The sequence below is a fragment of the Osmia lignaria genome, chromosome 14 (assembly GCF_051020975.1).
Source record: "Osmia lignaria lignaria isolate PbOS001 chromosome 14, iyOsmLign1, whole genome shotgun sequence".
NCBI classification, from domain to species: Eukaryota; Metazoa; Arthropoda; class Insecta; order Hymenoptera; family Megachilidae; genus Osmia; species Osmia lignaria.
In genome coordinates, this window is record NC_135045.1 from 9,819,652 (window position 1) to 9,843,016 (window position 23,365).

The 23,365-nt window shown below is 40.9% G+C and overlaps 1 protein-coding gene across 1 annotated transcript in view; it reads left to right on the top strand.

Annotated features, from left to right (window-relative positions):
- Positions 1-980: 980 nt before the first annotated feature.
- Positions 981-23,365, top strand: part of LOC117605687 (uncharacterized) — a 34,369-nt gene continuing 11,984 nt past the window's right edge. Inside the window, exon 1 of the mRNA XM_034327296.2 lies at positions 981-1,583. Within this exon, the coding sequence (XP_034183187.1) occupies positions 1,478-1,583 (106 nt within the window). The 5' untranslated portion in view covers positions 981-1,477. The remainder of the gene's footprint in view (positions 1,584-23,365) is intronic.

Sequence of the window (23,365 nt, forward strand, 5' to 3'; positions counted from 1 at the left end):
CGCCTTTTTGACAACTCAATAAAAATACTTCACGCCACTGGAGGCTGATCGATCCCGAACAGCACCTACGTATTCCCGATCGGTAGTGTCTATCTAAAAATAAAAATGAAAACAACCGGTCGTTAAAACGGACCGAAACGTATTTTTCGTCGAAAGGAAAAAGTGGAAAGGAGAAATCGAAGACATGATCGAGCGGCGAAGCGAATATTTCGTAGCCGATCCATGAGCCCTGGTAAATATGCGTACCAGTTGAATAAATCTTGTCTACCGTCGCGCGTTATTCGGCCACTTTCGAAACCTATGTAGCTTATAGTACACCGTTCACGTTCGCCGATCCAGAATTTTTCAGTAAGCAATAAATGGTACCTGTCCGCAGATATTTATAGGTAGATCTATAAACTTATCTAGTCGAAGTAGTTTATAATAGAAGTTCCGAAGAATCTTAAGATTTTACGAGCAGTGGGAGTAGATAACTAACGAGTGGAGCGAAGAAAATGCGAAAGAAGAAGAAAAGTCAAAGGATCGTAGCTCATTGTCAAGGTAGGCGAAGCGTACCGAGTTCACCGTTGGAAAAAGGTTGAAAGAATGCGACGAAGCGAAGCGTGGAGCATGTGTCGGTGCAAGGAAGCTTCTGAAAGATCGTAGAACGTTGTGTAGCCGAGAAGCGTAGACGGGAAGGTATCCAGGTATTACCCCTCTCTCGCTATCAGAGTCAGACACGGCGATAGACGGTAAAACGGGCAACGGTAGAAGGGCGCAAGAAAGCCAAAGCCTAGCCGAGCGATCTTGGCTTCTGAGTGGTGTACCCCACTTAAAACCCCCTTCACCTTCATCGAGCGTAGTCAGAAGTCGTAGCGAAGGGGGAACTTGAACGTCACTTTTCCAGTCGTCGGTTGTTCATTATTAGCCGCGGCGCCTTCCCCAAACATCCGCGGATATTATACCACCTACCCGATTTTGCTACCACCTACCCACCTACCGTCTACTTAACCGACACTTTCTGCCACCACTCCCAAACGGTTTTGCACGTCGCGGTTCCGAAAAGGAGGTGAACGCGCGCCACAGTGTATCATTGGACAAGGAATTGGGGCAGGAGCCAATAGTAAGGAGGTTGAGGTGGAGCGATAGGTTTTAAATAGGTGTACAAGAATCACATGCCGGATTACAACTTAGTCGGGATAAGAGAAGATATACCGAGGAACCGCGTGCTACCGCGGTATTTTCGGGTTAATAACGTCGTCGAAGTGAGCTCGCGCGGTCCGTCATCGTCCGTCGCCGTGGCGTTAGTAGTTTCTCGCTCCCTGGGGATACAGGACGACGACGACGGTGTGAAACTCGACGAGAGAGAAGTGACAGTCGAGATAGAGCGGCGAGCACAAAGAACGTCTCAGTCGGCGCTGAGCCATTGCCTCAGCAAGTCTCGCGAACAAGTTGCAGATCTAGTTATCAGACAGTTACGAAGAGAGCTGATACCAACATGAGACTGTACGGTGATCCCTCGGTAATCGTCCTCCTGACGATCCTCGCATTTACCCGGATCTCGATCGCAGTACGCGTCACGCAAAGCTCCGGTAGGAAGAACGGTGAGTCGTCTTCTTCACTTGCTCTTCAACTCTCCTTTGCTTACCGTCTGCCTTCTTCTACCTATGCATCTACCTCTTTCGTTTTCCTTCTCCCGCATACAGTTGCACCGGTATCATCCTTCCTCTCCATTCACGGTCTTCGACCTTCCCTCGCTTCTTCTTCTTCTGCTTCTTCTTCCTGGTTCTTGACCGGTGTACTCCCATTCCTCGTTCACTCTCTTCCTGCTTCTCGCTGAAACTTATCTACGATTTCTGTCGATCGCGGCGACCACTCCGCTCGGATTTTCGCGCGCTCCGCTGTAGCAGACAGTCGCGAGTGATCTTGTGTTTATCCCGAACTGTGCCTATCATGGAACTGACAGTGAAACACGGTGATGTGTCAGAAAGCGTGGTCGCGAGGATCTAATAGTGACGAGGTTGCATCCGCAGATGGCAAAGACTTCTCGCTTCTTTCCAACTTTGCAAAAATCAAAGGCGGCTTTGATAAATGTCAAAGTAAATGTCAGACTAGGTTATTGTCCCTCGGATCGATTTCACTCGCTAGCCAAGTGTTCCGTGTTTGCAACTGGTGTCTTCAAATCTCGAGCGAACAAAGTGACGTTCGAGCGTCTTATTTTTCAGATGCACGTAACAAAGCGGTCGGCGCGTTCGTTTGCGTTTCACGTGGACGTTCTTTCCCACGTCCTAGGAATCTAAAGCATCAGCCTTGTATCTTGGCACGCGTTCCATGCGGCAAGCGACAGTCTAGCGAGGAAAGATGTAACTGCCCTTGCGAGCAAGGTTATCAGTGGTCTAGGAGGACGCTCCCAGACCGGAAGCGGGATCTCCCAGCGCGAAAAGGGAGACGCCGTGTGGGTACCACGTGAAATTATACTGTTGCAATCTAAACCGCAAACCTCGTGCTCTCTGTAACCAGTTTGCGCGAGAGTTCGCGTCATTTCACGTCGATTCGATCTAACGCACACACGTCTCTCCTGTTCCCGACATCACGTTTCCCTTTGACTCTCTTATCACTGAACGTCACCCGCGAAGTTTCATACGGTCCATGAACGTTCAACTGTCATAAAGCACAATGGATCGTACGCGATCGCCATTTACGGTAATAATCGCCGCGATTCTACCATAGTCGTAAATTAATACGCTTAGCAATTATTTTTCCGAGTTCACGCGGTGACGTTTGAGTACGGTCGAGAGCCGGTACGAAGCTCAATTAGTGTCACTTTACCGAAACCGTGAATCGTTTCCGAGTATCGTTCGATCCGAAAGGCGTAACGACATTGTTGAGCAACCGCGAAACGGAAAGTCGTTAATTAGAGACTAACCTATGCCCCCACATGGGCTCTATGAAACATTCATGGAAACGTGACTACGCATCAATCATAAATCGTATCGTATTAAATAGTGTTTAACCTAGATGGGTATCGTTCTATCCGCGTGAAAAAAGTAACGACGTTAATCATGCCCGTTTAGCTTCCCTGAATCCTTACCGACAGGAAACAATTCTAGATCGATGCCTGCGTGACCAGATGTGCTCACATTTGCATACCGTTGAAATTTAAATAGGATTGCGCAACGAGCCACGTGCAAAACACGGTTCGATTCGACTCGGCGCAATTTTGCGAATCGCACCGAGATTTGTTTCCATCCACCGCGCGTACCCGTTCCAATATTTGCATACAACGACCGATTGTTCGGCGCCGAATTAAAAGCTCTCCAGCTGAATTCATTAACCAGAAACGAGGTTTTCTCTCGAACCACGCGGGCAGCTGGACGAAATCGATCGTAACCCTTCGGTGAAACGAAAAATCACGAAACGATTACGTCGGCTGGGAAACTGGTTATTCCCTTATTCGCTCGTGAATAGAGAGGAATCGGACTACTTTAAGTAACCGAGAAAGTACAGCCTTCCAGCGTTTTTCCTGAAACAGTTCATCAATTAGCCCTGGATACTCTAACTCATTCTTGCAACTCGAACGAATCGGAGGAAATCGAAGATCATTGGCGAATAATCTAGATTTCTTCGACATCCCATGACTACCGGTTTCTCTTCTTCCTTTTTGATCTTCCTGTCAGTCCAGACACGGCAGACATTGGCATTGTTGCTAGAAATAGGCTTCCAACGGATGGCATAGCGCCAGTGCATATAACAGTTTATCGCAAACTGGTCGAACAACTACTTGTTCACCTACATACAAAGTTGTCCGTCGCTTCTTCCGATCTCGTGATCGCGGTAGTTTCAATTTCTTTCTTTAGAAATATAATTTTTTTGAGTTCGACGATTTCAGAGTATTCCTCGCGAAATATAAGACTGACACTTCCGTAAAGAAAATGTAGATTAGAAATTTATGAAAATTTACAAGGAAAGACAGTTTTCTGTTGAAATTCTTGAATTAAACTTGCACGAAGGTGACTTGACCATTGTCTCCAGTTGTTGGCCCACCGTGAGCCAGCCTTCCTCTCTCCGTCCTCGTCTTCTCGTCTTTCTGTTACCCTGCTCTCTGTTTCCGTCCAGCTGCAACCTGGTGTGTCCTTAACGGTCCGACAAGAAAACGTGTTCGTGAATGAAGCACCGCCGGTCTTTGACTTCTTCGGCATTGAAGAGTTGAAACAGCAGGGACGAGGGAAACGCGACAGGCGTGTTGTTCATTGTGAGTTGGTTTAATGAATGAGTCGAGCCTCGAAGTAAATAGGGTATGATTTAGAAAAAAAGAGAAAGAAAAAATGAAGGAGGAGTTGGAATGTTGCAAAGAAATATAATTTTGATAATTGAGAGACTGGTGAAGGTGCACGAAAGGAGGTCGACGATTCATCTTTTTTATTCCTCTTTGGGACTTCTTTATGGATTTTTAAGTAATCGATAATGACTGTGTTGCATCAGGTATAAGTAGGAATAATATTGATTGACATTTTGCTAATCACACGTGCTGCATCATCTTCCCTCTTCCTTTGCTAATTATTGACACTAACATATTTTTAAGTGCTTTATCCGCTAATTGAGGAGAATCAATTTGTCGTTCGAGTGAAAAATGTGTGGACGATTTGATGCAAGGGTACTTACTGATTGGAGCTTAATATTTAAATTGCTTACCATTTAGGGTAAACCTTATAATCAAGAAACAATTGAACAGAAAGATTCGTAATTTCCAATTTGCTGAATCATACTCTGACTCACTCGTGCAGCCTTCATTCAGGTCCGAATCTCGAAACCTGGAAACCGATCTCTGTACCGTACAAACTACTTTCCACGATCAACCGCATTCCAGATACGCAGAAGGTACAGAAAAGAATCGAACAAGATGTTCCATTCGAGCATGCTCGAACGGAGAGTCCCAAAAACGAATCAATGAACTCGAAAGGTGAACGAGTATTTTCTTTTTTTTTTCAACAGGAAGAGATAGAAATCGTGGCTAGTCGAACGAACGACTTCTGTCGTGCCATCGATCGGCTCGATTCTCTTCGATACAACAGATTATCTAGGTTAAACTGAGCGATTCATTGCGGTGTTCGTGACGTGTACGTCTAGGGATCGCAATCACGGTGAAACCACGTCACGCGTGCATTTCCTCGCGATCCCCGTTAAGAAAATTGATTCTAATGGATTTAAAATTGCCCTCACCTACCGCCACTTCTATCACTCCGTTTCGACGATCGATTGATTTTACAGTGAAGCGTTCGATAGACAAGATAATTCGTGACGGATGTTTGCTTCTACGATCAGCGAGAAATTTAAATGATTATTCTCTTCGAATCAATTTGCAGCGACGATCACCGATGACCGCCATTGCAATTAAAGTATTAAACCGATTTCTTTTTTGCGAAATTAACGTTAGGAAACGACCATCGCCCACGTGTATCAGTTAATTCTATCAGTAGGCGTCTCTACGCACATAAAATTCTAAGTAAAATTTGATGAGTCGATTCTGTTTCTGCAAATTATGAAACAGAGGTTCGATTAGAAATCAAGATTCGTGAACTTTGATCTTTCAGAAAGTGCTGACGTTTTGAAACCTTCTAACGATTCACGCCTACGCTTGTACCACTCCGATACGATTTAGCACTTTCGTTCGTTAGCAGGTCGAAAGTATCGAAAAGGCAGAAAAGTTGTCGGGTTTGAAGAACGATCCTCAGCAACGGAACAGGACAATGGGTCGTTCATCGCCGAGCAATTCACCTCACGAATGGTACACTTTGTTTTAACGATTCCCTTAGGGATCCAGTTGTTTCTCTGGTTAGAGATTCTTCGCACGAAACCAGAGGTTGCTCTCTTGGCTCGTTGAAACAATTTCCTCTCAAGGTTTCTATTGTTAAAGTTGCCATTAGTAATCAATATCAAAGGCTTCACGATCTTGACCCTTTTTAACACATTAATCATTTCACTGTTCAAATTTAAAAAATTGAAGAAAATTTTAAGTAGCATTGATATTATATTAATTTCAATCAGAGGCTGTTTCTTCTGGTCAAACATTTTCGACCTTGATTGGGTCGATCACTTATTCCTCTCCTTCAGAATCAATCTCGTAACAGTAAACCTCGTTAGGCCTGAGGGCTTCGATAACTGTTCAAGCTGATTCGCACGTAGTCCCTAAGTTCCTCGAGTTTACCGCAAAATCATCGTAGTCCGGTCGAACGAGTTCCCATAAATCGATCCGGAAGCTATAAACCGCAAACGTGGATCGATCGGTATCGATGAACGATTCGTTCGCGAGGTCCACTCGTGATGCATCGTTTCGTTTGGCTAATTGCCGTCGAAACGGTGATCTCTGTTGTTCTTGCTCGTTTCGGTGACGGCCCTGGTCCGTTGATCGTGAAAGCGAAGAAAGCGAAAAAGAAGTTGAATTATACCGCTAGTCCAAGGAAGAAATGGAACCTTATTTAGCCGCAGGAGTAGGACGAAAGAGTAAAGTATATAACGGTTTTTGGGAGAAAGTTTGGTCGACGTCGGTCGGAAATTTCTTACACAACGGACCGTCACAGAGATCGATGTCTCGCGCCAGTGGTTGTTTTCACCCCATTCAAGAAACGCTCGGTGACCTCCATACTCGCTCGGCAAGCTGAATCGATGCGACTATGATTCTCTCCTCGGTTTAATTGCTCGTATTAATTGGCCGTGGGGGACAGGCGTCGATTTTCCGCTGAACGAGGCAGCTTTCGATTAACGTTAATTGCAACTTTTACCACTAATCATTTACTACCGTCAGCTAATTATGCGCAAAACTGCGTCTCGTTGATCAAGGTGATGTAAGATGAATAGTCGAACGAGAAATTCGTGTTGAAACAATTCTGCGCTACTTGCTTATCACGTTTAACACGATACTTCACAGAGTTACTCGTTAAATTATTTCAGCGTTGATGAAGAATTTAGAATTTTTGCTTCTTGCCTGGTCTTGACAAAGATTGACGGTAGCCCGGTAATAAACAGGGCGTAAAGTTTACCGCCACGCACTTTCTTCCCATTAGAAACCGGAGAAACCTTCGATGATGGTGAACCATCCCATTTGTTGTTTCCGCCGTGCGATACGCGATAAAACCGCGTTTTATTCTTTTACTTTCCTTTTCCGCAACTATTGACCGTACGTTTGGTTCGAGTCAATATCGAGGAATTGTTGGCGGAAAATATAAAAACTATCATATCCAACTTGAACCTACACGAATTTTGCGAAAAGGAACACGCGAAAGCTGCAACACTTTTGTAGCAGTTTAAAACTTATTTTTGTGAAGAAGTTTGAATTTGCTGAGTTTCATCTGCCAATATCCTAAAACTTTCTATTACCAAAGAAAATTTGTTAAATTTATGAAATTTCATCTGAAAATGAAAAATCTCCAAACTACTCAATCTTTTTTACATTAATAGAGAATGTATAGGATTATCCAAATTGAGTGTCACATCTTCAAATTGAAATAAAACGCAAAGTATGTGATTTTTTTATGGTTTCTTTATTTTAACATTAATTATCAAAGACAATATTATTTGTATTATATTTTCACACAAGTGGAATTCAATTTCATCGATAGCGACTGTGATTTTGTTGCTCAGCTCGTCAATAGTCTTTGGATTATTAACGTAAACTTCACTTTCCATAAACCCCATAAAAAAATCATGCAATCTTGGTGGCAATTGGTGTCTCTTCCTTGTAAAAAATTACTCGTTCGTTAAATTTGGTCAAACGTATCAAGCTCGCAGAAAAAAGCTGAGAAGGACTGTTGAATGATATTGTTTTTCATAATTAATGTCATAAAATAGACTTTGCATTAAAATAAAGTAACCATACAAAAATCAAATACTTTGCGTTTTATTTTAATTTGAAGATGTGACACTCAATTTGGATAATTCTATATTATACTAAAAATATCCACTAACTTTTTTCCCGCTTTCAATCAACCTCTTAATAAAATGTTACTTACTATATACCGATTTCAATTGATACTTATCAACGTGTTTTTTTTTCACGGATTTATCGAAGTCTAACGTAAGTCTGAATGATCGCGTCGATGATCAGCTCCATTAACGCGATTAAAGTAAAATAAAGGAAAGGAAACGAGCAAGGTAATTGCGCGCTTGTTACATGTCGTTCGTCGAGTTCTTCAGCATGGATTCGTAACCGGTATTGAATGCCATTAACGTGAGCTGTAATGCTCGAGGAAAGACGCGGGAAAAAAAGCGTTTCCCGTCTGAATCGATGCAACGGTAATAATGGAGCGCGGTTATGTGCACACATCCGGTCTGGCAAGTGTTTCACCTCCTCCTATTAGCGACGTTTTAACTGGGATCTCGAAAGTTTATATTCAATGATCCGTCGATCATCTATCATTCTCATTTGTGACAGAATCGCCCGCCCAATTTCCGTTTGAACTCATTTTCCTCTTCGAGGTTTTGGCACATTTCCTTTAAAATATTTTTCTTTGATTTATTTGTTAATTTTCATTCATCAGGTGAATGAAAATTTCAATCTGTCAGACATTTCCGTTTCACACTATTGTTGCTTCATGGTTGAACAGGAAGAATAAACTACATCATTAAGTTGCTTTTAGCACACTTAAATATTAACATTTCGATTTAGTAAATTGATGTTCAGAGGCCCATTACATCATTGATTTTCAGTCAATAATTACCGGCATCGAAAGGAATAGGCTTTCAGTCGGTGAAATATTAATTGTGATAGTAAAACGAAAGTAAATCGATGAAGTAACACCTTTCGAGGAACCTTTGATCTTTAAATAAATGGAACCCTTTCGTATTTCATTACTATTTATGGAAGAAAATTACATTTATTTTACTTTAAATATTTGAGGAGTTTTCAAATGTATCCAAAGCGACTCAAACATACTTGATATTGCAATAAAACTTTGATTTAGAAACATGTTTCTATAGAAATCTTTTCTTCTCCGAAGTATTCTACTTTCCAGAGGTTGTTTTTATAGATAAAAAACTTCATTCGTATAAGGAGTGACTGATGTTCTAAATACTGACAGCTGTAACGTACGTTTAGAAGAAATTTCAAGAAAAGAATTAAAATTTTTCTTTCGTGGAAAGAAATTTTGACAGAAGATTCCACGATTAACGTAAACAAAAATTCAACCGAAAGAAGTAAACTGGGCTAACGGGTCGAAAGCGAGCGTCGCTAATTATTAGGTATCCACTTTCTCGTTAAATTTCTTCTTTCAAGGATTATCACGTAGATGCAACAGATTCGTGAGAGGAACTTCGATCTTTGCCTTTTTTCGGACACGGTATGTTAACGAAGCGGAAATAGGAAGCTGGGGCAATTTACACCGAAATGCAAAGGCATTACGCGGTGTCAAAGTTGAATTACGCTCGGGACTTAATTAAACCGAAGCGCAGGTGTTCGCAGGATTAAGGTAGCATTTCCAGGATCGTTGAAACCCTCGGGTAGTCACGAATTGATCGATTCTCAATTCAGCTGTACATTCATAAACGTCTGCGTCGGTTAGCCTTTGAATTATGCAGAGAAAGAGAAAAATTGCAATAAAATGAACAAAATATCGACGTGTTTATGGTGCCAAGTCGAAGTAGAATTTAATTGCTGCGCAGACCTTACTTCACGTTTGCTCTTCATATGGGAAAGTCAAGTTATCTTTTACGCAACAAATCGCACATTGACTTGTACTTTATCTTTGATCAGTCTCTTTCTAAACATGGTTGTCTTGTAACGTATCTACGTATCTTGTTGTATCGATATTCGATCGAAGATTCTTGCGATACTTGTGCATCGAATTAAACGCGACTGACCCATTGCCAACAGCCATAGAAGATCGCCTTGTCTTCCAGCTTGACTCGCAGTTACCCGTGGCAAAGCGAAAGGCATTGTTCGATTCGCTTTGGAAACACGAGTCGATGTTGTATTTAGTAAACGGACAAAACTGTCCGTCCATTGACTTCACCGTGAGAACAAGTGTCGCTGTTTCATTGAACCGTTGCGTTGCAATGGTCGTGACTAATGATTGATTTATACTATCCGTTGTAACAGGGAGTAATAAAGTACTACCACATTCAGGGTAGTCATTTTTTTGTCATAGTTAAGTGTAATACACGTTAAAATACTAATTACATGTTAAGAATACGCCAATTATCAATGACTTCCCTCCAGCCTTTTACTTTCGTTGTTATTCAATATTTATTCAACACTGGCCGAATGATTTGAATCGAAACACGTAGTAGCAGTGTTTTGTAATTCAAATATTATGGAATTTTAATGATTATTACTGGCCACATAATATGAAATCGTTGTTTCGTTAACTTCTTCTGTCAGAAGTTTATTGTGCGGTATAATCTCTCTTTTCTGTACTGTCAATTTCGTTCTTCACCCAACGAACGTCATATTTGGCTTCGTTCACCGTCGGCTGACTTTTACGGAACAACGTAATGGCGTGTCGAAAGTGTTGAATGCTAATTCTTTCGATTTATTCTCATCGCGCAATTCTCCCGTGATCAGTCATTAAGAGGTGTTCCCTTGTTCGGTAGAGAAAAGAAGCGCTTTGTTGGAAGTTGTTTAATGACGTTCACACTTCGATATCGCAACCATCGAACGATAAACTGCCGTGTCATCGTTGCAAATAAACGTAATCGTTATGGGAAGAGCGGACGGAAGACAACATGAATCGTGAAGCGTATTATGCGCTTCTGTCTACGGGGATCAGAGTTTGAGTTTCATTCAAGAGAAATGCAGGTCAACGCACCTACTTCGTCACGATCATTCAGAACTACCGAATGTATTATAATTTATAATAAGCAGAATGTATCTTCTTGGATTCTGTTCGTAATGAAATACTTGAGCTATTTTATTCTAGATTATTTCCCACATTGATTTTTATAATTGTACAAGTCATAAATATCATAAATGAGACTATTCATTAAAATGCAGAGACCACCCTCAGATACCCATAAAGAAATACGTAATTGGACAAGCTGGAACTGCATAAATCATAAACCACTTAAAAAAGTAAGATCGAAAGAAATGTAGATGCAGAGAAATATTTTCCTAATTACATCAAAAATTCAGACGATTCGATCGCGCGTTCCTACCAGTGTTCCATTGATTAGAGTCGATTAGCTTCGTCATTATCGTCGCCTGTCTAGCCTTAGGGGTTCCCTCTGAAAACGCTCGGATTCGTTGGTATTCCGTCCGGTTGTTAATTAGCAGTCAGGCGAACCTGACGGTAAAACTCTGGGAATACTATGATCCGTTGGCATAAGACTGGGTACTTGCTTCACTTCCTGCATTTAATGGGATACCAGTTGTCAGTTGGCTAGCTCGTAGGCCACAATATAAAATAACCATGCGATTCGTGCGTGATTCGCGGTATATATTATACTATTGCGGTGCACTGGGTCACGCGTCGCCACATGCCTTTATTTTACTCGTGAACCAACCTACATCCTAGCCAGGCCACCTTGCGTCATTTTAATATGGGCACCACGCGACCACCGCGGAAATCCAAAGATCGTAAACTACCGAGCGAATTTCTAACAATTGGACTTGGAATTTAACACGTTGAAAGCCACGAGGGTCACCGGTGACCGGAATCGCATATTACACGCAGTCCAATAATTAAAAGAAAACGATAGAAAAATATTATTTTCTAATAATGTAAGGTACCAAATTAAAAGCTTGATATTTGAAATTTGAAAATAAATTATTCCTATTCTTAATAATTAGAGCTTTAATACGTCTCGTAAGAAATGCCCATTTTCGCTACGGCATTCAATGTGTAATCGTCGAAGAGACAGACAACCTTGTTTCGATCGTTTTTAGGAAAAAAGAGAAAAGCGCGATTGAAATGAATACCTCGAAGGAAAAGCGTTCGTTTTGATAGTTTGAATCGTTTCACGCCACGGAGAAATATTACGCCATTTCTCGGCCGTTTCGCGCAGCGACATTAGATAACAGTCGGTTGACAGAAAGACCAGTGTTCTGACTAATTACCGGGTAACAAAGACAAGCTCTGGACAAAGTGAGACGTGCAATTTCACGTTTCGCGGCTCTCCCGCTGTCTCGTTATTCTTACATAAACGCGTTCCGCGGTCGGGAACTCGATTGGCCGGTCGGATCGATACGCATGGACGACATTTTAATAAGCAAAATCGAATGTGAGGCATTCGAGACACCGCGATCACCGCGGACGGAAAACCGCTGCTTCTGGAATGTGAAAAACGACCGCCTATTATACATGCAACTCGGTTTGTTCCACGATTCAACGCTCGATATTTTACTCTTGGAAGCCGATGAAAATCTGTAGGCAAATTTCATATTCTATACAGTCTTGTTTCACCGATCGTATATCACTCAAGTTGTCGCGATTCTATTGATCGTAAAATGAAGATATGTTATGTTGGATGAAGATAGAAACATTCTTTGATAGAAGAGAAATTTCACGATAATATTTCTGTTTGAGAAGTGGATAATTACCAATGAAAATGAAATACGTTTCGAATTTTGTTCCTAGTATTATGTCACACTGAAAAGATATAAAAATCGATGTGTTTCACTTCCATTATATTCCTCGCTAGATCCTTGCCACAGTTATGATTTCATTGATATCATTATAACAATTGTGTCTAGTCACACGAAGCGGATGTTCCTGCAAAGATACACATTTTCACAGTAAATGAAGAAGATTACCGAAAGCACGATATCATTGTGTTAATTTTACTCGCTTCCTACTTTCTGGAACATTCTACACGATTTTGCCTAATTATCGTCTAATTATCGCAAATCAAATGATACTCGACGAATCTCACGAATTCAGCGTACCGATGGAAAAACAGGCGCGAAGGTGAAATCGGCAGCTAATTAAAACACAGACATTTGACGAATTGCGACAAAGGCGGCGTCGTTCGCGTCGATTCGCACGGCTTTCGACACATCCTGTACCATTTCTGCCACTTATACGGAACGGAAGCCATGGAAAAAGGACGAAATCGAGGTGAGCCTATTGTCCGTGGTGTGGCACCCACGTCGTCGGGCAATGGGAAGGCAGGCCTGGGTGCTTACGATCAACGGCACACGTGAGCGTGTAAAAAGCAGAGACGAGGTCGGGAAAGTGGCGACCCACCGTCCTCGATTCTTACGCGATTTATCCGACCTTCCACCACACCCTCCGCTCGAAACCTCTGATATGTCAAAGTGCGATCAGACTGGCTTAATTGCAATCGTTTGTTGCGTCTTCTACCTGCGCGAAAGGTCTTCCTCGAATGCATTTGCGCGTAACAATGATATTATACCAATTTCTTTATTTTTCTATTGTAAGAAAGTTGGAAAAGTGAATGTGGCGAAGTATAGGGGTTTTGAACGAGGTGGATGGATCAACTCTTTCTATGATATTGAGATATCGATCCGAGCTCGTAAATTTCTTCAGAAACAAATTCGTTTAAATTACAGATAGCAGAGCAATTTAGATTCTAATTTAGAGTTTCTTGTAATCTACAGGTTGTTGAACAGTAACGAACTGTTAGATAGAATTCGAATTGATATTCGTCTATTTTATGACCCCTGTTAGAAGCAAGAGAAAGTTGATCGAAACTGCAATAATATGAGTTTCTTTGAATGTCAATGGGAGTGTCCGTGATCGAGGAACGATATAAACGATACATACTACAATTATCATAAGACACATCGGTTCGTTGAGTAGATGTAGAATCTGATATCAAACGAACGTATGATACATATCAGGTGTTTAACTTTCTCCTACAATTCAAAAAGTTTGACCAATGAAATTAACATATTGATCAAGCCAATGGATTGGTTTCGTATTATTTTCATCAAGAGAACAGATGGGTAAAATGATTGGTCTATTGTTCACTTTGCTCACGTTTATTCGCTTGCAGGTACGACGTTGTTTTAGCTACTGTGCTTACACGTGAGAACCACGCTGTCACGTGCCGCTTCTTTCACACGATTTTACTCTCAATATAATCACCCTTGCCAGTTGCGACACGTGAACTCTCGAACCGTGGCTCGTCAGCTTTGTGTAACTCGCTATAATTATTCCAACGATATCAATGGAAACATAATTATGGCGATGATCATCTTAGGCAACGGCATGACAATTATACATGCAATGGTTTCGAAGAAACCAGATTGTACGAATTGCTTTAGACGTTTCTATAAATATCTAGAGAGAACTGATACCGTATCAATTCGATTTGACGTTCTATCCTGTGAATTTTTCAAACGTCACCTGCTATCTTATAGAAATAATCTGTAGTACGATTAAAACATTAGTAAGTGGTAAGTTAGGACGTTAGAATCGTAAGTCGTAACATTTGAATATTCAATTTCAACTTTCAATTATAATATTCGACAGTGTCTTAGGTCACAGCTACCTAACTCACGTTGACAGCTCCGTTTTGTCTAGCCGTAGAGACGTGAACGTTCCTAACTTCTTTGATCTCTCGTGTAGATCTCCTTCTGGCGGATAATAAGAGTAGCCGTCAGAAAATCACGCTCGGTTTCTCGGCGACTTGTGTTACGTTCGCGGATCCCGTGTTCGTGGCTGGACGCCTGGCGATGCTGATTATTGTGTCTGCATCCCTGACAGAACGTGACACGTTGGAACGTGACGTGCCGTTACCGGGATAACCGTGTACCGTTCGAGAAACCGAAACAAGCGGAGAAAAAAAAAAAACTTTCTCGTCTAGAATTTCCAGCATAATTTTCCCGCTTGCCCGAGCGATTTGCATGAGAACCAAATGGTAGCGTACGCGATATTTCCACCGACGACGGCGCGAATTGCTGTCAGCCGTTTTTGCCCTCCACGATTATTCAATTTAACGTCGATCAGATAGATGAATGCTATTAGTGACGAGAGAAATATCGAGGGACAAAAAATAATTAGGATAATGGTGGTCTCTGGTTAATACACACACTAGTTATTGACAATGATCGATGACTGGCGCGTGCTGCATATAAGAATTACTAGAAAATTAGGTTTTTTTTTCTGTATGATAAACCTATAAGCAACAGTTATTTTCGAATTAGAGAGTCTTCGATTTTACTTTCTAGAGATTCGAACAGTTGGTCGAAGAATGAAAAATTAAGATTTTCTCTGTAATTAGCTAAATCCTCCGGCTGAAATGAACGCGTTAAGCTTGATCGTGTTTAATTATAAAAAGAAATTTTAGCAATTTTAGTTCCTAAGGTTGATCAGGTTTTAAAGACACCAGGAACGAAATTCTGAATTATGCGATCATATTCGAAATACGGTATAATTAAACGCGATGGAATATAATTAAAAGCGAAGCGAAGTTCTTGTACCGAACGATACGCGATTGATAATTACAGATTGCGTATCCGGTATCGGTTGATCGGACGATTTTTCGCTCGATGATCGGTCATTCGACACCTCGGAGGCTGAAAGTGAAAAGCTTCGGCGAAAGTTCTCACATTAGTGGGCGCGATCGTTTCTAGCATCTGTCAAAGTCTTAGCGTGAAGTTTTCTCTATTTACCCTCTCGACAATTGATGTCCTGCCGCTAATAGGTAAACTCTCCTAGCGTCATAAACGCTCACGAAAACTCTGTACGTGGAAAGTGTTGGTTTTATAGGCGATAGAGCGAAGAATTTTACCGTCGATTAAACGGCGAAATCGAAGGATACGCTTTGCAAAAAGAATGCGGGATAATAATAAAGGAGCGGTTGCGTAAGGCAATAGCCTGCATGCTTTTAATATTCATGGAATTCAAGCGCAGGTCTATTAAAATATTAAACTGGCAATATTTTACTTCAAATGTAATAAGAGGTCGTTAAGAAAAATATGAATTTCAAGACTTCCAGTTCAAAGGCTCTAGTTCTTATAGCTCAAGATTGAAACCTTGACAATTCTATCGTTCAAAGATTAAACCACGACTGGAGCTTTCAAAATTCTAAATTCAAAGATTATTTTAACAAAAATACACGAAGTTCTTCGTTTCTATTATTCGAATCTAGATCGATCACCTGTCATTGCACTTGCTCCATTTCACCAAGCCGACAAATGATTTCCTCTGAATTCCACCCACGTTCACGCCATATTCTCATCTAAAAAAAAAAGGAAAATAGGCATCGGGGAACTAGATGATCGTTTCCTAGCCAGAAAAGTTTCACTCGTGCTGAATCTCTTCGAGCATTCTTCTAACCACATACGATTTCTCGAAACGTCGGAAAGATTCATCGCGTCCGTGCGGTTTTAAATTGCAGCTCATACATATTATCGGTTAAGTTTCATGCAAGTTAGCCAAGGTCGTTGAATATTTCGCGTGAAATCGCGAATCGTTGACCGAGCTCGAATAAATAAAAGGAGAGAATGATTCGAGTTGTTTGAAAAGGAGGATCGAGGGGTTTTTCTATTTGCCTTCGAACTGACCGGATTGAAATTACAATCCAATTACTAAATTAGCTCTCAATTCCTAACTCAATTATCTCTCCTGAGCCACGGGGTTTCTTGTCTCTTTCATTTGCTCCAGACGGATAGAGCGTAATCAGACTCCCGTTACGTATTTTTAATTCGCAAACTTCCATGCCAATCATGTGGTCGGTCGCGTTTCACCGACCAAGAACCGTCCTAGATGTTCTACTGCCTTCCATGTTCGTCTTGGTTTTCTATTACGAACACGTGCTGTTGCAGAATTCATCGTGTTTTTACGTTACGAAGCAGCGATAATTGAGCGGCGTTTCGTTCGCGAATCGCATGTAAAGTTCGAAACTCGCACGAGCGGTTCGCAGGAAGAATCGGGATATTAGTATGACTTCCAGGAGTACTCCGGCGAGTCGGCACACTTCGTCGATGACCGAACGACACGAAAATTTTGCTCAATCACCGTACGTGTCCTGCATGAGGGAACCTCTGACGCGTGTAAGTACTCGTCTCAATTCGAAGAAAGCAGCACTAGGTCGCGGAGTTCTCTTTTTTGGTCACGCGTCTCGGATGTATACAAATGTTTATGCGATCCCGTGTAAACCGGTGCTGTATTTTATCGCGGAATTGCCAGAAAGCTGGAAAATATACCGAGACGTTATCGTTCCCAATGATGGTTGGCGATATACGTTTCTGGTTTTATAATGGCTTTCGAAAACTTTCTTCCGGGACATATCCTGCATCGCCTACGCGATTCTTTTATGGTAGATGCATGTCTTTTAGATGGAACTTTGAAGTGACGCAGGTTTATATTAGATTCAATAAATTCAATAAAATACAATATGTTTATCACAGAAAACTAATTTATTATAAGCTCGGAAGGACTTAACTCTGTGAAGGCTGAGAAAAACGCTTTTTGAAAATTCATGGAAGAAAATCTGGCGCCCACTTGCAGAAAGAAAAATAAGGCCAGATAGACCATTTTCTTTACAATACACTCAATATCTCTCAACATCAAGATTTATTTTTGCTTATAACTAAAAGATTTAATAATCCAACAGTTTTCCTCGGATTAATGAAAATAACAACTGGGTTGAATAACAAGCAAAAGTGAAGAAGTTTAAGATAGTAGATTGAAGCAACAGATTATAGAATTAATCCTGAATATTCTTTACATCGTGCACCTTGTCAGACACGTCTGTGTCTACTTTGATAGCAAACGTGTTAATTGAACACAGACCGATAATATCTGACAAGCTTATTCGATACTCAACAACACCTCGTTTTCCGTCCCGTTTGCGAACTTCGATTAGGTTCAATCTTGAATCGCAGTTCAATCTTGCCCGTCCTAGAAACGACAGCAAGAGTCGAGCAAAACACCGCAAATTGATTCGGATGCCTGCAATTGAGAAGGATTACGCTCGAAGGAACGTTCGTGCAAATAAGTCCGATACAAATCGCAGAGATTTTCTGCGTTTATTAGCAACGAGGGTACAGTTAAAGGTTGTGTACCAAACAGAAATGAAAGATGCTGCAATTGGACCATAAAGGTTACGACTTGTACGCGAAGAGGAGAAATAAAGCGAATTATTCAACTGTATTTCATGAATTGTCCTCTTAAAAAAAAACTGACAAAAAGCCTTTCACGTGGCCTCGATTTTAGACTGCACGGAAGAACATTCGGTAAAAACGCGTTCGAACATCAAAGAGATCCTTTCTTTCGCTTTTCGGAACTATTACTTTGTGTTATTCGTTTGTAACACGCACCATGCGAAATGAAAGTGAATTATTTACACTTTCGTGATGCATCGCGGTTGAAAATGAAAGTACGGTGAGATGAGTCAGATGCATTGCACAGGATGTGTCAAAAGTGAGAATAGGATAGAAGATTTATTAAAGAATCCAACTTGATTAAATAACCATTGGGAAATCAACAGGAGCACTCGCAAGAAGCAAGGAATTCCAATGTTTTCCTCTTGCACGAATCAGAGAATCATCAGCTAACATTAGTTAGTGTCTTCGATTTCCAATAACGGGGTCCCAGGTTGGACCATCTAACGGGACCATGAATATATAAATAATTCATGATCAGTCGCAATCCCCCTGTGGATGTTAATTACACGAATTCTTCGTGAATCCACCAAAATTTCTGAAATCAAAGATACCGTAACGAGTGTTAGCTGGGAATCGTAAACTCGGTTGCAGGAAAGATTCTAAATTAGCCTCTCATTTTAATCGCGAATGCCACGCGAAGTTCGAGCTCAGCCAGCAGCGACTGAAGCTGTACTTTAATTAACTCTCGAGGCGGTGCTTCATTAACCGTATAAGACGAGTCACTTAATTAAGCTAATTGCCGCCACAAAAGGATTCACCGTGCAAGGACGAGCACCGTTCCATAAAAAGAGCGACGAGCTGTTTTCTTAAATTGTTCAACACCCACGTTGTGTTTCGGTTGCATACCTGAGGTAACTCTAGACGTGGATGCAAAGGTTCTTGCACCGGTCTCGGTAAGAAATTCGAAGGCGAACGACACCGTGCACGAGGCATTCAGTCGGTATTAAGCAACAGAGGACCTGGTATTCGACCAAAGTCTCGTGCACTTGACATTGGTGAAACCAGTAAGCCATGATTCGTGCACGCACGAAACTAGTTCGACCGCTTTCTTGCCGGTCGTTGACTGTCGAATGCCATCTTTTATCGGCAAACGAGCGGGTGCCATTGGCCAAGGCCAATGACGAAGATCGAGGCTGTTTCGTTGGTAATGTAATATCGACGATCAAATACCATACCTCTCGATGAAACTGAAATGAGTTTGTAACTTTAGAAACAGTCCGACGGATCATATTTGTAACGTATAAAATACTTAATTAATAGCAATGTAGAGTGGAAGTTTACGATTGCCTTTTAATAGTAAAATGACTCCTGGGAAATGAAAGATAATTCCAAAGAAAAATATTCCCTCGAGTCAATCGAGATCGTAAGAACTTTCATCGACTTTCTTCAACTATACAACAATAAATTAAAGGTAGAATTCTTGGAATCCAATACGATGGACGCGTATAGGTAGATCAGATCTATCCCGACAGGTCAGATCACTCTCTATTTCCGAAGCAGCTGTGCCACGATCTAAAACTGTGTCACGCTTTCTGCATCACTACTTGTCCAGCACGCAATCGATCGAACGGGAACGAAACCGATTCGTAGATCGTGCAAGCAACTGGTAACAACGGTACCTGTCTTCCGCTTTTGTCGAGAGAGCTCGATCGAAAACCTTCTACGAACAATCGAAGGTGATTTGTCGAATATCTGTTACGAGAAACATTCTGAATCACCTATTTACCCAGATAATAGTGGCAATTAGGTCCCAATTTTGCACTCGCTAATCAAACATGATTATACTCCAATCTGCTCTACAATTGACTTCAATTAAGCAGAATCAATTTCGTGGTCGTTTTTCTTTGATTTAATATTCATTCAATTTGCAAGGTAATCCCTCGATCATCCGTGCCATTTTTCTTTTAACCTTTCGTCCAGATCATCAAGGTGTGTATATTTTATGACAGGGCGGACTTAATCCAACAATTGAAAGTGATTCTCGACTATCAATCGCGACGATACCTATCGCTTCTTCCATGAAGGGAGGAGATGCAAAAGAAAAGAGAAACGTCTCGTTAAGAACGATATCGAACGATCCTGTGATGCATTTCACTGGAGCGTACATGGACGAAGATCGATTTCTCGTGACCCAAAATTTGCGGTGTCGTTTCCTGGCTGATTTCGACGACAGCCTTTCTCCCGTCTTCCATCATCCGATCCTCGATCCTTCGACCTTAATCCTGGAAATTCTGTGAAATGTTTCCTTAAGAGGTGCAAATCCCTTTTCCCTCGTGCCGTCGATGCTCATTTCTTCTCGCGTTTCTACACGCGTTGAAATTGTGCAAGTAGCACTCAATTTCAAGCGGTAAATTGAAAGTTAATAAAAAGTAACAGTGCTGGTGATGTAACTTCTTTCTTCTACTGCGAGCGCGGTTTCACTTTAACAAACCGAGTAAGCAATGTTTGTGTTGTACTTATTTTTTTTGGTTTTGTTCCCTTGTTCTCCTTATTTCTGGGCGTTATCAAGGTCTACGGTACGTGAGAAATCGCGTCTAAACGGAAACCGGATTCCCGATTCTAATTGGCGAGAAAGCTTTGTCCGCTCGACGGCCACTTTTTCCACCCGATACCAAGTGCTGTTTAATGTCATTTCGTAAATTCATCCGGATTTTTCCCTTTATCTCGATACATAATTGCATCGTATCGGTGTAACTTTCTGGATTCCTAACTTTCTAGCCAAGCCGAGATAAACGGGCTGTAGAAATTGAAATTACACGAAAAAAGAAAATCCAACCGGTGGCTCTTGCACGCACGACTGACCGAGCATGGGATGTTGTTTCTTTTGAGAAATCAACATTTGAGTAAAGCACTCGGCTAACGAAAATTACATGTTATACACCTTAAGTTCAGTTATAATTACTCGTTCCATTATCTAAAATTATGCATTGCAGACTTGTTGCAAATAATGTCATTAGAAATGAATAAAACGTTCCAAACCAGTTGTGAAAATTATGTCTTAATTCGTTATTCAATATCTGGTTTTTCTACAAATTAAATCAAACAATATTATGTAACTATATCATTGATAAATAAAAACTAATTAGAAATCTACGCTTATGTACATAAGTTTCACGTAATTTTCATTAAGTAACGTGACATAATGACGTACTTTGATCCTTCAGCTATCATTACTTCGGTTATTCAACTATTTACAATTGGACATTGATGTGGATATATTACACCTCCTGCTGTTCATCTTGTAACTCAGTAGAGAGAAGTTTATTGTTTCAAAACACGGCATTAAAAGTGCCTCTATTAAATAATCAGCCAGAACAACGTAACCTTTAGAGTGACGAGTTTCTCGAACCCTGTTCTCGACTTTGCATAACGATCACAGATCAATGATAGTCTGACACAACGAAGATCATTTTAAAACTATGAATGACATCGCAGAGGATTTGATACATGTATTTCGCAATCACGTTGATCATGATTTGCACATTTCTTCGACGGGGGCTCGCGAAAATAAACTGCAAGTCATCAATCGACTATTCATCATGTAAGGATACCAGTGGTTTGGTATAAAAATAGAAATGTTAAAAATTATGAACTCTCTCAAGCAGAAGCAATGACCTAATATTTCTACTAACACATTTACCTTCGAGAATGGTTATTAATTAATCGATTGATAACTATTCCAGGGGTTTCACGTTAGTATTATAAATATGCAGCATAAGTAGCTTTATTGAAAGCAGAAGTTTAAAAATAATCATAACCATCGAGACTAGTATATAGATCATCTATGCAAGAATAATTAAGCCCGATTTCTAGCCAGTCCGTCTGACATTGCAAGACGAAGCACCGAGCTGCATCGAATAGCGATGCAGAATTTATTAAAAGAACAATCGAAAATAAAACTCATTAATAACGCTTAACTACATCCGAAGAAGATGTTAATCGACACTTTTATGCCTACCGAATCGTTTTAACATTTAATCAAAACGCGGGATGAATAGTCGCAATTGACAATGACTAAGTGACAGTCGATTAGCCCGGAAATCTTTACCATCGGTGTGCATTTATGTCCCAGCGGATGGGACAGGAAAACGCATAAATTAATCTCGCGAACACGAGGGGACAACCGTAAGGAAAATCACAGTGAAACGGTAGTTCTTTAATGGGGAAAGATTTTATAGCGTCGTTTAAGGATACAGGATCTCGACAGGAAGCAGTTTCGTCTGGTACTAAAAACGAGAAATCGTGATTAATAAGCGAATTATTAGGTAGTCGGAACAGGATAAAAATATACCTAATTTTCATGTTTAGAAAGTGGCCATTTTTTTTGGTCGATTTGCGTATGGCGGACGAGTGAAAAGGAAAAAAATGTAAGATTGAACGGTAGGTAATGGAGCACGTAGGTGGAGTCGTAATTTCATGGAACGATTGCTAACGAAAGTATTCCCCCCTTCGTTCCCGCGAATTGTTCATCGAAGCATAAAACGCGAAGAGAATTAAAGGAAACGCGGTCTTAGACGTTAGTAGGACGATCTTAACGATAGAATCGACCGTGAAATTTTATGGTGAACGTGTATGAGTGAGTATTCCTGCATTTCCGCTATCGAATCGACCCCGATAAGCCTTTCACTTGTATCGTGTCATTAATTTCAGGCGCTTACAATCGCCTCGTTTGCATCGGAAATTTATTTTCGGCCGGTTTATACGCGTGCCTCGTCCAGGGTTACCTGGACAAAATGTTAATAAACGGGATATTTATGGGGAAATAAATGATTCAGATTGCCGGCAATGGATATACCATTAACGTTTAACGCGTTGACTACCGGCAGTCATTGTCCGTCGACGGTCGCAGTAGAATCAGACGCGCATAGTCAGACATACTACAATGTGAATTCATAAGTTGATGTCCCACGTTCGCTGCTCATGTCAGACACCGCTGATTGACATCAGGAATGCATTATTATCGAGTACAATATTAATATTGTACCATTTACGTAAGGTAACAAATGGAAAGCTGTATTCAAAAAATGAAACGATGGTATGCTGAGTAATCGCAATTACAACGCGTCCATAAATTCACTACATTATTATCTAGCCTTTGATCCTTTTATTCTGTTCAAGTCTATAAATCGAACATCGTCTTCAACAACATATTTTCACCAATACACGTGTTTACATTCGAGTCGACAGAAAGCAAACATGATCGTCGTGATTTTTAACAAAAGCGGTAGAAAGTATAGACGATAATAAAGGATGATAAAAGGGAAGGTCTGAAAGAAAGGAACCTGATATGCAACAGCGTACCGTGCAACAAAAGCATAC